At 39.6% G+C, this 17,088-nt stretch overlaps 1 protein-coding gene across 13 annotated transcripts in view; it reads left to right on the top strand.

Moving 5' to 3' along the window:
- Positions 1-17,088, top strand: part of NRCAM (neuronal cell adhesion molecule) — a 219,790-nt gene that overhangs the window by 30,507 nt on the left and 172,195 nt on the right. For 10 of the 13 annotated variants that reach the window (XM_078674305.1, XM_078674315.1, XM_078674311.1 and 7 more), the window contains 4 exons: positions 4,724-4,894; positions 5,883-5,939; positions 11,261-11,372; positions 12,382-12,566. In XM_078674305.1, coding sequence (XP_078530431.1) covers positions 4,724-4,894; positions 5,883-5,939; positions 11,261-11,372; positions 12,382-12,566 — 525 coding nt within the window. The remainder of the gene's footprint in view (positions 1-4,723; positions 4,895-5,882; positions 5,940-11,260; positions 11,373-12,381; positions 12,567-17,088) is intronic. The other 3 variants (XM_078674316.1, XM_078674310.1, XM_078674308.1) reach the window with 1 other exon arrangement.

Here is a 17,088-nt window from a genome sequence, read left to right as displayed (position 1 = left end):
AGGGTTGGTTTTGCTTTATGTATTAAAGATCCTATCACTTTATGACCATCAAATCAGGTGTGATACAATCTTTAATAAACCTGCTAAAACATAGAGTTTAAAATCTTTAATTAGCATTAGCACAAAGCATACCGTGGAACTTACATCAGATAATCTCGGGGTTGTGACCTATGGTTCAGGTATTTATTACATCAGTTCAGTGCTATCACGCACATAATCAAATAAAACGATTGGTGTTGCAAGGAAGAGGACAGTGCACAATGAATCCAAAGTACTGAAATAGACCAAGGCATGCTAGTGAGAAACAGAGAATAATAGCATATAATCCAGCATTTACATATCTTTATGATTTTATTGTTTATCGAATTATTGATGAACCACATGAATTTTCTGAACGACTCGTGAAATTACATTATTAATCATAGTACAAAAATAACTAGTGTATTGTAAAGTACAATTATTTCCTATAATGCTAGTTTTTCAGCAGACATAGAAAATTATACGGGGGGGCTTTTCTTACCGATCGCTGTCGTCTTAAATTCCTATGGACATTGGATGGAGATTTCAATATATTTCTCAATCTCAGTAAAAATGTAGACAGCCCAAATAATGCGTATATAGGCCCTGGTGCTGGAATGCCTGATGTAGAAAAACATTTTTTTTTGTGCCCTAAGGCATCTTAATACAATTAAGAAAAATGGAATTCTCTTTTGGTCATTCCTTGAAAGTTTTTTGTCGATTAAGTGATGCAGGAGAGCAAAGTTACAGGGGGTCACAAACGGGATTTCTCCATATTAATTCTCATATCAATTTTCAGGACAAACTGCAGAAAATATATCTAGATATATTAATCTTAATGTGGTATCTGCACAGAGATCAAATTCTTCAATTCAAGTTTCATATTTTTATACTTGGAGAGGTGGACTTGGTGCGGGTCATGGTTGAGAGCTACTCTCTTTTGCATATGTGCCCTGGACATGAAAGGTAAATCTCAAGCCCAGGCCCAGTTTGCTGTGGGCCCAATGTGGACTGGTCAAATACTGTACAAGAGTGTTAGGTCATTGAGGGGTAACTACTGTGCATAGCTGAAAGCCAAGGTCTTAGTTCTGTCATTTTGAGCACAACTTTTGAGCACAGCCATACAGTGAAGATAGGGTAAAGAGGAGCAGTGTTTGGCATAATAGGCTTTGGCAATGTAGGCTCTAGGGGACCTGCATGAAAATCAGAATGAAAACCAGTCCCTTCATACAGTGCCTGTTGCTCGGAGGCATAGGAATGTTGACCCACTTCATTTATGAGATTAATTATAATTTGTTATGTGATACACACATCACATTCATTACTTGAGAGCCCATGGGGTACAGTCTTTGTCTTTGCCAGTTGGGCTCTGGATGCAGGATATCAGAACAACAGATTGGTCATTGTTTATCAGGGTGAAGATGGTCTGCTATTTATCCCTACGACAGCAATCTTCCATCCGGTCTAAGTACCAGTGGAGGTCCTTGAGATGTGATGTGATCTGAATTCTGTGTGGGAGGTTGAGGATGAGTCTGACTGCCAAGTTCTGGATGGTTTACAGTCTTCTTGTGAGTTGCTCGGCGTAAAGATGTTCTGTTGTCCAACATACTTGTTACTAGGGTGTGAGTGGAGGTTTTTCTGGTATTGCTTGGGAGACATTTGAAGCAAATCAGGGAAGCAAATGCAGTAACCCCATTGACTTGGTGCTGTCATGTTCGGTTTGCTGTTGATGATGATTCAGAAGTTTTTGGCGTGTGTCCTGGTTTTGGGTGTTGGTCAGAGTTCAGACGACCTCCAGTTGGAATCCCATTGCAAGGTATTCAGAAGATCACTACTTTTGTCTTGTTGGTGTTGAGTTTGAGACAGTATGCTTTCATCCAGTTAGTGAATCTGGTTATGCATACATGTTTCTTGTGTTGTGGGTCTTGTCTGAGAGGGAGAATATGAGTTGTGTATTATCTGCGGAGGATGTTCTTCAAATGGGACCGAACTCCTGGGGTAACTGAGGAATGGAAAAAGCAGCGAAGTGCAGTGCAGGTCCAAAAGGGTGCACACTGGTCTGAAAGCAGTAGGCTCATTATTTGCTGGTGCAAAGCACTTGACACTATCTGAATGGCCCTTTTTTAACTGATGCAGCCACTTCAGCCCTGGAAGTGATAGTTGTACGAGTGTATTCGGCCCTTATGATTCAGAAGTATTAAGATCTCTTTGCCCCAGCTACAACGAGTCCTTCCTAGTTTCAACTTCCCAGTTTTCTATAGTTTCCATGCCTGTCTATTTCTTGTCCAATGATGTGTCTTCTTATGAATGATTAGTGAATATTTCACAAGTAAAGGCAATCTACTGACCTTACTTTTCCTAATGCAACTGTTTTTTTTTTTAGAGCAATGAGTGATATAGAAATTCCTAACATAGGGTGTGGCCTTCACTTATATCCTTCACCCTTTTAATCTAGACCCAAAACGCATACACCTTATGCTTTGTCCTGAGAAGTGAGCTCTGTTGATAGGACAGGATCATCAGGTATGTTCTGCTCTTTCCAGCCCATTGTTTTTGGGCAAACCAAAAACAATTTGGTTTGCCCTGTATCCTCTCCCATCCATCTACGCCTGTGGTCTTCAGCCAAGCCTCACACCCCATCCCGCTGGTTTTGGAGCCCTTTGGGCAGGCCTTCTATTGTGCTCAGAGGTGCAATACATGGTCTGGGTCCTCCACCTCAGCTACTTCCTGAAGCATTTTGTGGTGATCTGTCAAGCTGAATGAGAGAAAAGGGGGTTCCCAAAATTGTATAGCAATATAGAAATAAAGCCTGAAGTAATTGCACCAAATTTGGCAGAAAGATAAAACATTACTCAGAAAGTGTGCTTGTCCTGATTTAGTGTAAATCTGTTCAGCTGTTTTTGAAAAATGTGTGATTAAGAAGGTGTGTGAGGTAGGCTTGGAAGGATTAATAACATTGGTATATCTGGATGGTTGGTCCCGTGGAGACTCCTGCAATACCATAAATTAAAAAATAGAATGAGCTCATTTGCCGAGAGAGCTTTTTTCCCTGTCGGTCATCTTCAGTTTAATAAAACATATAAGGGGCTAGGGTAGGGAAACCATGACCACCGGGCACTTCTGGGTGGGACCCAGAGGAAGCCCCTAAAAATTGTGCTGAGAGTACCAAAATCCTACCACAGCACTTACTGCGGCCCTCTCGAATACCACAGTACAATGGCCCCCTATGGCACTGCAGGGATAGCACAAGCTTCAATAATTGAAGCTTACATTGTCCTGCAATACCATGTTGCTGTAGCTTTTCTGGTGATACCCCATGAGTATCTCATTACTCCAATTTAAAAAACAATAAATAATGGGAAAACTTTGAGGTGGGGTCCATGGTGTTGGCTGCTTGCAGGTTAAGCATAGGACTGAGGCCTGAGGCCAAGCTTCCACTGTGCACGGTCAACAGCCGTGCATGGTGGGGGTTTGGACTGTGTTCAACCTTCACCGGCACTTCTGAAGGGTGAGTGTGGCTTGGGCTTGGCTTCCCCCGGTGGTTGTGCCATGCAGCCAACAGCATGCCACCTATAGGGGACTGGGCACAACTGTTGGGGTTGGGCATAGGTCTAGCCCCAGACCAGGCCCTGCAACCAACCCCATGCTACCCATGGGGAGTTGGGCACCCACCGGCCAATTAGGGCGCAGGGCATAGCCAGAGGTCATGCCTTGCAGCCAAGTCCATGCCACCTGCAAGGGGTTGGGCTTTCCCAAGGGGGGTTGGCACTGCAAACAACCCCACACTACCTGTGGGGAATTGGCCACCCACACGGCCAGAGGTCGAATTTGATTAAAAACCCAAATATTGACCGAAACTAAACTTAAAGTGGCAATATAGTTAGGTATGCTAAGACCTTACTAGAAATTCACTAAAAAAGTAAAGATAAAAGTGATGTTATATTTTGTAATTTCTATCACCTGTATCTGGTACAAAGTTCCTCTCTATTTCATGACACTTTATGCTTAGTTCAAATATTGTATCTGAACATTGTTGAACATTTTCAGAATAGAAAAGTAGCAGTAATGCCCTCAAAGCCTTTCGCTTATTTACATTCTGTGAAACGTATCTATTGTTAAAAAGTAATAAGCCAGAAGTGATATTGTTAGCTTTAATGAAAGCTTATTCATTATATCAAAGCAATCACTGGAAAACAAAAGTCAGTCATAAAGAACATGAATGTATTCTAGCAGATTTAATTAACATGTTGCAATGAGTAGCACACATGTTCATTTATATTCCAACACTATTCCTAAATAAATTGCATATATAATTTGAGAAGAGGGGTATCTAGAAGAGAAAGTAAATGAGTAGAACAAGCAAACTTCAGTGGTCAAATATGCCATCTTACCAGCTTATCAGCAAAGGATCTGAAATGTGCAGGATTGGTCATAACTATTACAGAACATAGAAATAAGAAGTCAGTGTAGAGAACCACTTAGTACATAATGGAGTTGGGGGGCCCACATTGCGAAACAGATTTTACAACACCATTGCAGAAGGAAAGTTAACCTTGTGAGCTGGTTGCATGAGACTCAAAATGAAATACTGTCATTACCTGTGGGTGATTGGTCATGCTGGGAATGATATATCTAATGACACATCTATATATATGTTATGCCCTCTCACCTTGTGAATGTTTTTTTCTCTGATTTTGTAATTTAGCTTTCCAAAGGTTATCCCAGAATGAGAGAGTTTCTCAAGGCCTAAATGGCGATCTTTATTTTTCGAATGTACAGCCCGGTGACACCCGTGATGACTACATTTGCTTTGCGAGATTTAATCATACACAGACCATACAACAAAAACAGCCCATTGCTGTTAAAGTGTTATCAAGTAGGTATACATTGTTTTGTGGTTTCTTTCCTTTACCTTAGGTCAACTTAATGCAATAGTGCTGGTTTTTAAGATCAATGCAGTACTCATGTAACAGCGCCGTAGTGATTCTTCTCCTATGAGCTATATAAAAAGATGCACATATATATTCAGCATCATTTCAGTTGGGAACAATATAACTATTGTAAAGTAAGGGTGCCTTTGCTAATTGCTTCCATATTGGGTGATACAACAGATTTCTATGCATTTCTTTGCTTTAAAATATTGGCATTTCAAATCTTCTCTAGCAGATAATGGGAAAAAGGGTTTTGAAGATTCGAACACTGTTCAGCACATGTTTACGAGTGGGAGTGTGGGACATACTTGAAATCAACATTAATTAATCACAACGTGCAATGTACCTAAAATGATGCTGTTTGATGTGTTATACAGAATTGTTATGATAGGAGTATTCCAGAAATGCATTAAAAAATGTATATTGCTACTGATTTCTACTATTAGTATAAACTTATGTCAGGCCAAAAGCCACCTTCATTTTCTGTTATGTTTAAATAGTGAAACCAATATTAAAATAACATTAAGTGGATCCAACAAGGTTTTATTGTGGTTCCATAATTCATTTGCGTTAGCAGGTGTGGGGTTAGTGGAGGAAGATAGTGAAATAATTTGAGTAGGTTGAATTAAGCAAGATAGGAAGCAATATCCATTACATTGTGTAATAACAAAAGTCAGAATACATTCTAGAATATTCCTGTGATTTTAAGGATGATAAAATGTCTTATCTATTCAATGACAATAAAGCACAGTGGACCGAAATAGTTCTGTCTTATACATGAATCCACTTTCATGGTTACTGAAACAAAATTGAAATTTGAAACAATAATGGCACTTCTGGAGTGTTATTAGTGTGGTTGTTATAATTTAAAAATATTGAATAATTTTCCTTACTTTGTGTTGCACAACCTTCACAATATTCTGTTTATTTCAGTGGATGCATTGAATGAAACAATTGCAGCTAATTTGAGTGACACTGAGTTTTTTGGTGGTGAGTTGCGGTGATCCCTAACAACATTCCCCTTAACACTAGAACGTAGTCCACTAACTTCATCCGTCTCATTGCTGCTTAACATTCTTCAATAGTAACTCTCTATGCTTCGAAATGCTGGCATCATCCACACTAGTATTAACTACCCTTTTCAAGGGTGCAAGAATGTATAACTTTGCTACTGTTGTGAGGCAATGTATCTTTCAGGTACGAAGGCTGTCATTTGGTGCCCCATGGCATGTGCAGATATCTAAAGATATTCCTCAGAAATTAGTTTTATAGAGCTCTAAATGTTGCCTAAATAGTAAGTAAATGGAAATCAATCAAGTACTGTTAAAAACCTCTTAGAATTTGTAGTGAAATTGTTATTTTAGCTGGAGAATGCAAATTATTCTAAATTATGCTTCCCAATCAACCTTTGTCTGTGTTTAATTCCATTACCTCTTTTTCTGGAGTTCTTTCAAGTGATCACTCTTTTACTATATAATAGAGTCATGTCATGGTCTACAAACATTAAGAGAAAAGTGAATATTTGTAAATGATAACATAAGATTTCAATTTCTTTGACTACACTTTTAATTTCTCTCTTCCGCTTTCTGCAGTCAGGTGTCAGACCCCAAAGTCTAGGATTATTTAATAGGCGATGCTACATGTGAAATGTAGAAACTAGTATTTCAAAATAATAGTTTGTGTTAACAATTGCCTTTTGCTTCAGTACATTGTAATTTTGTACAGGAAAAATATAGGAAAATGACTTAGTCATAATAGGCTTAATACTGCACATGAGTAAACTCCTCTTTAGAGTTGGGAAGCTCAACTTACAGGTCAAGGTCTGTTGTTAAAATCAGAAGTAAATCCTTTTTCTGTTTTTGAACTGTCTCAGAAGAACGCCCTGAAATTGGTGGTGGGGTAAAACACGTAAATTCCTTGTTGTAGAAAAATATTTTTCTATGAATATAACAAAAAGAAAAGAACATTATTGCACAGTTGTATTTCTTAATGTGATGCCATGCCTCCATGCACAATCACGATAGTTTTACAAAGAGTGCACTTGCACATGCAGAAATGCCTAGTCACACTTTGAATTCACACACATTTTCCAGTAGTATGATTGAAAGCCTGTGACTGCCCTAGGTTTCTATGTATTATATTTAAACACCATTGTAAATTGTGTGGGGCATTTGTAAATCTGCACATAGATGAGGGTGTAAACTTCTGGGTGCACATTTATGTATCTCCATTTTGACTCCGGTAGAAGTTTATGAAATAACCATTGTCAACACTCGCAAATCTCAGTAAAGTTGAACAGGATTGCTCTTGTCTCAGCAAAGGGTAATTCTTCATAACATAGAAGTACAAGTGTCAAACGTCTGACTTGACAGCCTGTGCAGTCTGGACATGTGCAACCTATCCCAGAGATATCCCATCGCCCTTCCCACCGTTACATATGCAGCACAGGGTAGAGTGGTATATTCCTTTAAGAGCTAATTACTAAAATACTCGGCTATGTGAAATGGTTAGAAGCACAGCACTATGTCTACATAAATTCTCTTCATAAATGATTAATACATGAGTAGTAGATCATGAAAAATAGCAAGTTTGCTCAACTGATCAATTCAGTAAATCTATTATTTAAATCCCTTTCTCATCTCTGTAGCTAGATTTTATCAGAAAGCTCTTTAATGGAAGGATGAGGGCCAAGTTCTCCTCTTGGTGTTATTGGACCTCAATATGGCCTTTTACACAGAATAACAAGATACTAATGGAGTGACTTTTCAGTAAGCTACTTCTCCGAGCGCCATTATTGGGTCACTTTATGATAGCATCAATGAAGAATGCACAATGCAGGTCAATAATGGGACCATATATACAGCATAGCTGTATGATGAATATACATTCTGTGAATCTAAAGGGAATTCACCTACATAGTTATTGATTGTCGTGAAAATCAGACATTGACCAGGCTCTACTGGACATACTTTAGACATGACTGGTAAAGAATCCTATTCTTATAATATTCACATTTTATTAAGAATACAATATCTTTTTGGTTACACTGCTGCCCTGTTAGTTCTCTATGATCAGAAGTTGGTAAAGAATCCTATTCTTATAATATTCACATTTTATTAAGAATACAATATCTTTTTGGTTACACTGCTGCCCTGTTAGTTCTCTATGATCAGAAGTTTCTAGCTGGTTGACATACATGATGGTAACACTAAAGTAACCTTTTTCAATAAGGACGGAAGGCTAGTGACAGTTGGCAGCCATTCTACGTATTGGATCAATTGCTTCTGACCTTGGAGAAGTGAAGAACTTGAAACATTGTGAGTGCCTTTATTTAGCATAAGCTCTTATTTAGGGTGGTGTTTAAAAGTTATTTTTTCACTGTCATAAACTGATGGACACCACTCTTCTTTCACCCAGAACAAATAAAGCCTTTTTCTAAGCAATTGCTAGCTGTTCATGCATAGACTGCTGCAGTATGATGCATGCAGGATCAGAAACATTTATGATTCATGAATTGCAATTAATAAAGAATGCAGTGGTCCATCTGAGCTGTGGAAATACCAGAAGATTGAATACAACATAGACTAAACGACCTAGCTTTTATCTATATGCAGGAAACTTCATCATTGTATCTAACTTAGTATTCCATTCTCTATGGTCCTACATACTCTATTGCAAGTGCAAATCAAAAGCATGTGTAGGTTCATGCCCCTTTTAAACAGGATCAAAATATGCCTTATGCATTCCCTTCCCTTGGATCTAGCAATGCTCTCTCTGTTTTTAAGCAGAATTTGAAGGAAAGGTTTTTCAGAAATTCAGGTGCAGTTGAGCATGTTTTATAAATGCAATCAATAGTAGTTGTAGTAGTGGGACCACGATCTAATACCAATGCAAACTAGTGTCGTTTGTTTAGATATGTTTCTCATTGGGTTGATATACATGGTGTAGCTTACTGTAGAGACAAATAAATAGATTTAAGTCAAGAGGAGCTCGGTATTTGAGATAAGTTGTAGACCAGGTGCTAGACTGAGTTAGTAGCAACAAGAACATGCCTGAATTACATTTTGGGCACATTGTATCTTTCTGATGTATACTAACTTCGGATTCCTCACACTTCGGCTATCCCTAGGAGCCAGGGTTGATCTGTAGAATTTTACAGCCTTGCTACTGCATGCCAATAGGTGGTGCCATCTGGCTCTGCAGTCTACTGCCATTGAAGCTATGGAGCTGAGATGCATCTAAGATCCACCCTGCTCGCTGAAGTCAGTTCCTTTTTTTCCATGACCTTCAGTTTGGATCTGTAGTTGTGGTCTCAACTTTAAATCTTCTGATGACTTCCAGATTTCTTCTACATTGTATCAGGAAGGTGTCTCCCCCAATTATGACCATATTCAAGAAATGCTAAGACTGCTGGAAGCAGTTTTTGGTCACCGACCCACATGACATGTGTCTCTAGTACTGGGCCTCCAGTCACAACTTGAAATTGTGCTATTAGTGTCCCTTTATGCACCTGAAGCCAATCTGGAAACAGGAGACAAAACTTTACATTGCCAAACAGAAGAGTAGGTTGTGGTTGGAAGTCCAGCTACCATTCGTAAGCATGAGGCCACTCACAATCTCTTTCAGGAGGCAGGTCAATGCGAAGTTCTGTTCCCTCTCAAAGTTTTCCAGTAAGCTGAAATAGAAAATTAGCCAAAAGAGCCCGAAAGCTAAGTGAGGCTCAACCCAAGTGAGAAGGCACAAGGACATCAATCGAAAGATCATACCCCACAAATGTCTTTGGATTCTGATTTTGGCATGCAACTGGTCCCAAACTCCAAATTCCCCGGGCAATCATTAATCAATATAAACAGCAGCCTTCAAGAAGGTCATGTGGCGACTCAGATACTCCCAGCTCCTTCTGGTGTGCATTCAGGCTTCAGTTGACCTGGGTATATCAAGTCCTTTCTGTGCCAGCGCAGATTCTGACTCTACTGGATCCAACTCCCATGCCTCGTATCTGAACCTGAACCAGTGTCAGCCCTCAACAGGCTTAGGGTGCAATATGAGATTACGAAACTCAGCCAGTCATTACGTATAAGACTTTATTCCTCGACCTCAGTCTTGATTCCAGTACTATCGGTGGCTAAAGGCCTTACTCAGTTTTGACTCTAATGAAGGTCAGGTTATGGAAATATTCCCCATGACACTGATAAAAATAAGGAAGCAGACAGCTTGCTTCCCAAGTCAGCACCTTCACTAACACACATGAAGGAAGAAAGGGGTACACTTGATTCACTAATGATGGTTGTGGATGGCAGTATAAACATTGAGAACCTACACAGGATAGCTCTTATACTGGCTCTCATTTCTGTTGCATCAGGACTTCATAGACTTGTGGTGTACCAGTTTTGTGGAATCTAAGTTGAAGAATAAAAGTAGTGGAGGAAAGTGGGACTAAATTAAATTCAGATACATGCCTAATTTACCATTTTGATCACATCTTAGTCAAGATACCAACTTGAATGTATTGAACTGATGCATAAATAAGTTGGCTTGCTCTTTTATTTAGAAATCAACGAGTACAAAGCTCCCTCTAGAACATGAAGATCGAACTTTAACATTAACACTCTGCTCTCGGGTGCTTATGTTATTATGAACATGAAAATAAAATCCCTTAAGCTGGAACATAGAAAGAATTGAAAGTCGTTCATCATTCCAAAATGTTTTGATATGTTACAAGTGACTTCAAGAACTTCCATGTGTCTCTACAAATTGACTGACTTGATGTCCATTGGAAACATAGCTTTGAGTCCCAGTCCTCTCCATTCTACTCTTCTACTAGTTTTGATTGGCAAATAGGTTTGTCATTATAGATGTGATATATCATGAATGAAATTCAGTGGCGTAATGCAAAATGATGGGGCACTTCTGCAGAATGTGATGAGCAGTCCCTAAGTATCGCTATCTCAAAGATATCAATTGGTTTTGGACTGAATGGTGGACCCCTCAAGCGTTAGGGGGCCCGCGAAGGGCTGCGGGCCCCCTGCGCTACAGGGGCTGCAGGGGCTTGCATTACACCGCTGATGAAGTTCTGATACCTTACAGAGATAGAAGTGTTCTGACAATAGCTTGGGTACAGTAGCACAGTACAACTTGGAATACTTTCTCTGCATGCCTTCATTGATATATAGATTTTTCTACATTTCAAATAGAACCATCAGCATTACATCTTTTTAGGATCATTTTTCTTTTACTTCTTTTTAAAAAATGGAGGGTTGTGGGGTGAATATAACAATTGCTTAACAAATATTTCTGTGCTTTTTTTACAGATAGTCCAGCAGGAGAAAGACGCCCAACTCTCTTAACACCACCGCGTACCAGCAGAGAAAGAACGGTGCTGAGGAAGCAAGTGCTCCTTTTGGAGTGCATAGCGGAGGGATTGTGAGTTACTGGGATTTTTTTGCTCATTGTTAAAAACCTGAGACTCTAAATGGAATTGAGAAACCTCTAGCTACAGGCTGCAGGGGCCAGTCTCCCAGTTAAAAGCAATAAAGTACAACTCTAAATTTACAGGTTGACATACCAAAAATCTGTCCAGTATTTTTCAAGAAATTAGCATAAAACAAATTTGGTGGGCTGGAAAGAGTAAAACTAAAGAGATATCTGGACTGTTAATTCGTGGAGGTCTTTGGATTTGTGTTTGCAAACTTTCCACAGGCCCAACATTTGAGAAATATTCAAGTCTGATTGGTTGGAGATTTTTGGTTGGGTTTGCGGACCTGAAGCACTTTGAAAATTAAACGAGCCATAACCGTGTATCTTCTGGCCCCTTGACTTAAGTGTTGGGCGCCAAAGGAACCCTTTGGGAATCCTATTAAAATGTTATTACAATCATGTGACTGCCACCTTTAGACAGCAGCATGAAACACTGTAGGTGTATTCTTTGCGATGGGTGCAGGTGATACAGTCTGAACAATGCCACAATTTACCTTCCCCGTACAAACAATTGTGTTCCATTTTATATCCTACGGCCCTGGTTGCAGGTGCTCTGGCGTTGAATTATAGCATCCAGTGGAATCCGATACCCTAGACTTAGGAATTAATTTAGTGCATTGATTACATCCAAGTGGAAGTTTAGCCCTTCATATTGGGGCATATAATATAATTCATCGGTTTTGTGAAGTACATTTCTGTGGCACTGTAGTGAGCATTTTTACATGAGCTGCTTAATTCTTTTTTTTTAAAAAAGGGTAATACTCTAAAAGGAACTGTCATCTGCTAGAGACAGACTTTTAGTTAGTAAATGCCTGCAGCAAACACAACGTGCAGCTGGCTCATTAGAGTCTTCTTTGTGCTCGCACGAGATCAATTTGTGCAGCATTTCATCTTTTTGATATTTTCTTTGGTTATCGTTCGTGTAATTCAGCCGTGTATTTTCTTATGTTTATAGACCGACCCCAGAGATCCTCTGGAGTAAAGAAGCTGGAGAATTGCCCAACAAAAGGACATTCTACGAAAATTTTGGCAAAACGCTCAAAATAATTGATGCCTCGCAGGCAGACGCAGGAAATTACAAGTGCACAGCAAAGAATTCCCTGGGATCCACACATCACATTTTTACTGTCGTTGTTAAAGGTACAATTTGTTTTAATTGGCTTGTTTTAAACATATAATGGTAGAATATCATCAGGTCACATTTGCAACCCAGTTCTTACGCAAGGCTAAAATACATTGTTTTCTTATTCGGATGTCCACTTTGCCCTAAAACGTTTGTGTTACTCCAAATGTGTACGCATGTTTATCTCCTGTTAAACTGTGATGTCGCTAGTCTGTTTGCTACTGCAGGGTTCATTGCAACCTGGACTTTTTTTTTTAACTCTGTGACTGATGCCCAAAGCAATCCCATTGCAAATTATGAATTTGTAGCCCACAAAAACTCCTACCTAATCAATATTAATTAGGAAGAAACTTTCTGTGACCCTCAAAAAGCCTAAAAAGTGTTTGCATTCTTTAAAGAAAAATATATTTTTTAATGCAGCGTGTGTCTAAGGGACATGTGCTGTTTGAAAATAAAATGCTTTCATTCAGGTAAGACATCGGGAGGAGCATCTAGTGGCCCCTGGAAAACACTGTTCTACCCAAGGCTGCCCACAATGATTCCCAAAGGCGAAAGTGCCCCTCCTGGAACTGTTTACCCTTTGTAAACTTATGACCACACAACTCGGGGGTCAGTAACAGATCAATGGTTTGCGGCCATGAAGCACTGATACATTCCTTTCCATTCACGAAGAGGAGGGGAACACATCTTTCGTGCCTCCTATTTGCATTTTGCAAGGGGCTGCAAAAGCTACTTGGTGCTTCGGAAACACTTTCCCCAAATTGCAAAGTAAAATTTATACATTTCAAACTACTCTATTGCAGTCACTAAGCCTGTTATTATGCAAAATGAAAGCTTTGTGACCACAAGAGTTTTGAATTTCTCTATCCTGAGCTAGTGCCTACGTGCATCACATAAAAGAGTATATATAATACATCTTCGGCCTGTCTCCCTCTGATGTCACTGTACAGTCTCTTTTTACTACCCATCTTTTTGCAGCAGCTACCCTCTTCCTCTCATCTGGCTAAACTCAATCTCCAGCACTATGAATCCTCCTTTTCATCTAGCATCTCCTCTACCAGCAACCCTTACTACATCTCACACAACCTGAACCAAATGCTTCATGAAATACAGCACCTGTGCACTGCAATGGGCTTTTTGTGGTAGTTGTATAGAATCCTTTCATTCTGGTTATTAGATAGGGGTGGCAGGGTGTTGTATGATGCTGGAGATATAAGGGATAAACTGATAATCCAGAAGCAGTTGTACCAAGTCGTTCTATGTCATTGGCACTCAACTTTTCTAGTCAATTTGTTTGCTATGACCATACATTGTATACAAGACAGTTTGTCCACTTTATTCAACCGAAAGCAAACAGGACAACTCCTCGCGAAGTCTGTAGCAGTTTTTTAAAAGGCAGCCCAGGACAGGAATAGAAGCAAACCAGAGACATGAATTAATCAGACAACACTATCTACAGGTACAATATGAATTCAGTTACACAACTGTTTGGTTTTGCATAATTTCTGCCTGTTAGGCAAATGTAGTTCAGATGGGAAAAGACCTGACTGGCTGAAAGAAGCTTCAGCTACAGCTGGAGGCTAGCCACCTATTAGTGGCTTGTTAGATTGGTTGGTGGGTTAGCTGAGGGTTCTGTAAATCATCGCACAACCCTACCTATACTTTTTCCTCTGTCATAGAGGCGCCAGGTGCACTCAAAGGCAGACCAAGACCCACAAATACCCATTGAAAAATCTAATAAGCACACCACACACTGTTTAAACCAACAATAGTTTAGTGCCAGAAGATATTTCGCAATTGCATTTTCTAAACAGGAAACTTCCGTGAAACTATGGGAGATATGTGCATGATATCTATCTCCATTTTATTTTTCAGGGGTAATTGTTGAATTGTGAAAGTGCTTTGTTCTAGGACTATGAACTTCTCTAAGTCCAAGACAAGTCTAGAACAAGGAATTTGATTTCTGATTCAATACAGATGGGCAGCTGCCACCTGATAATCTCATAGTAGACTGGGCTGGACTGGGCTGTGAGTAAACAACCCACTGTGGTCCTCCAGTGGAGGAGCTAATCTAAATTTGATATCATTTTTGAGGGTGAAGTGCAGTAAATATGTGCATATCTTTCCTGTGAAGTTGGTGCAAAGGTATTCTATATCTTAGCCTAGTACAATTCATCTCAATTATTTGTTTTCCATATACACTGCAATCTCTTGGACCTCTAATCATGAAATGATATGATATGACCGGGATTCCTCAAGTGCAGCAAATGCCCGTAGGCGTCTAGTGGCTATAGTCTTTCTAGGCCACTCGGCAGGAACAGAAAGAAGGAAAAAATTATTCCCAGTTCTCCTATGCCTTGTTAAGTATAACTACATGTTTTCAGCACCTTTCTAAAAGGGAGATGTAGCTTTATTCACTAATGATACAGGGGCAGACTGTTCCAGAGTCTTGCCGCCGTAACTGAGAAGGCTCTGCCTCCCCATTTCTTCCTACGGACACTGGGAACATTTACCTGATTTCGCGCTGCACAGTAGAGATTTCTAGCTGATAAATAACATTGGAACATGGCTTTAATATATGCTGGGCTTGCTGAGTAAAGGACTTTATGAACAATGCGGAGAGCCCTGAATGCAATTTGCTTCTCTTCCGAAAGTCAGTGCAGGTCACTTACGTCACACATAATACAATGATACTGCTATCGTACCATCATAACTTTATAAACAATATATCGCTGACAACAAGCTAGCAGCCAAACCAAATTAGGTGGAGATTAGATTGCCTTGAAAAATGCTGCTAAATTGGAGATGCAGTTGTATATGTTGGAATAGCAGCCTGCAGGAAATGTTACATCCTTCCATGTCAAATCTGAGGAATCAGCTGTGTTTCTCAGTCCTAACTACAGGTCGGTGAGCTAGAACAGCAAGGCTGTATCCAATGACATTGGATGAGTTGTTCAATATAACATAAGCACAACATGTATAGAAATACAACCAGATAATGGAGTCAAAAGATAAAGGCCTGAAACAAACGTCTGCACTGAAGTTAACTTAAAAAGGTACAAATGTAGTTAGACAAAAGATTGCAATGGAATAATTTAAAAAGTCGCAAAAATGTAAATGCAGCTTCAAGAGCTGAATGTTCAAAAAAAGGTTTTAAAAGGATCTAGAAACAGTGTATGCTCTAAGTCTCATTTTTTAGGGTTCAAGGTTTGGTTTTTACTACCAACCTGCAATGACTTTTAATTTTAATTACATTTCAATGGGTTGTACCATCATATATTGACATTGAGGCAGTGCCAAATCCAAGGTGTGGGTGGCTCAAGGTCATGGTGATCCAAGTTCTTAGGCAATATTGCTAACCCTACTGGTCAAACTGCATGCATTCCATGTCACTCATGGTTCGAACCCAAATGGAGTCCATACCATCATGATCAGGAACTCCAGCTTGAAGATGTCAAACCTATTGCTTGGATTTGTCATGGTGACTATCTTATGGGAAATCTCTGACTAGGCAAAGAAGGCTTTTTACTGCCACGTGTTTATGTTGAGTCGAATGATCGAACTGACAAATTCCTGTTCGATCTAACTTGAATGGATGAACATATTCTTCTAATGCACCCCGGGAAGATAGTAGAAATCATTTTGAAAACATACAAGGAGAGTCCTCTTCCTTCTGTTGTTCCAAGCAAAGCCTGAAGTAAAGTGAGGCCAGGGGGCCAACACGTGGGTTGTAAAGGAATAAGGCATACCTTTATTGAATGGTAAAAACCCAGTGAAAAATGTTCCTATTCCAACAATCCTACTTTTACTTCATTTAAATCTCATTTAATTTATTGTTACTTCGGATACTTAGAAATCCATCAACACTGCACACATAAACAACAGATTTACATACTGAGATAAAATACAACCTTTCGAACAGAGTATGTTGAAATTAGTAAAACATTATTAAAATACTGCCTGGACAGGCCATCATGTAACGAAAATAAGAAAAATGGATATTACTTGTGCAAACATTAGTGCAAAGGGTGCAGAGCATTCAAAGTTTTAAGCAAATTCATTCTTATAGATCAAGATACTTGAAGAAATGTAGACACAGCATCTACGACGAAAGGAGTAGCATCTGTGTTACATATCCTCAGTGCTTCCCAAAAGTGCCTAACTCCCAGACTTTGACAAAATGGTTTGATCCGTTTTAGTCTAGGGGGCATATTCACAAAGAAAGTGGCAAAGTACGTCGTTTAGCCAAGAAGTCTAACAACACGGTCCGTCACTTTAGAAACAGAGGGCTGCACCACATTCACAAGAGTATGGTGCAGCCCTGCGTTTCCCCCTGTGTTGGCGTTAAATTTAGCTGCATAGTGCCAACACAGGCACCCTTGCACTATAGTCAAGAAATTCTCTACCCTTACAGCCATAGAAAACCCCATCCACCCCTCTCAAGAACTCCGAGACACCCTCTCAGACTACTCCCACAGCAAGATTGCCACCATTTACAAAAATTTCAACCCCCAACCTACCACCCTCAGCCTCAACAGC

Source organism: Lissotriton helveticus, chromosome 1_1, assembly GCF_964261635.1.
Source record: "Lissotriton helveticus chromosome 1_1, aLisHel1.1, whole genome shotgun sequence".
NCBI lineage: Eukaryota > Metazoa > Chordata > Amphibia > Caudata > Salamandridae > Lissotriton > Lissotriton helveticus.
This window is presented reverse-complemented; position numbering and strand designations above follow the sequence as displayed.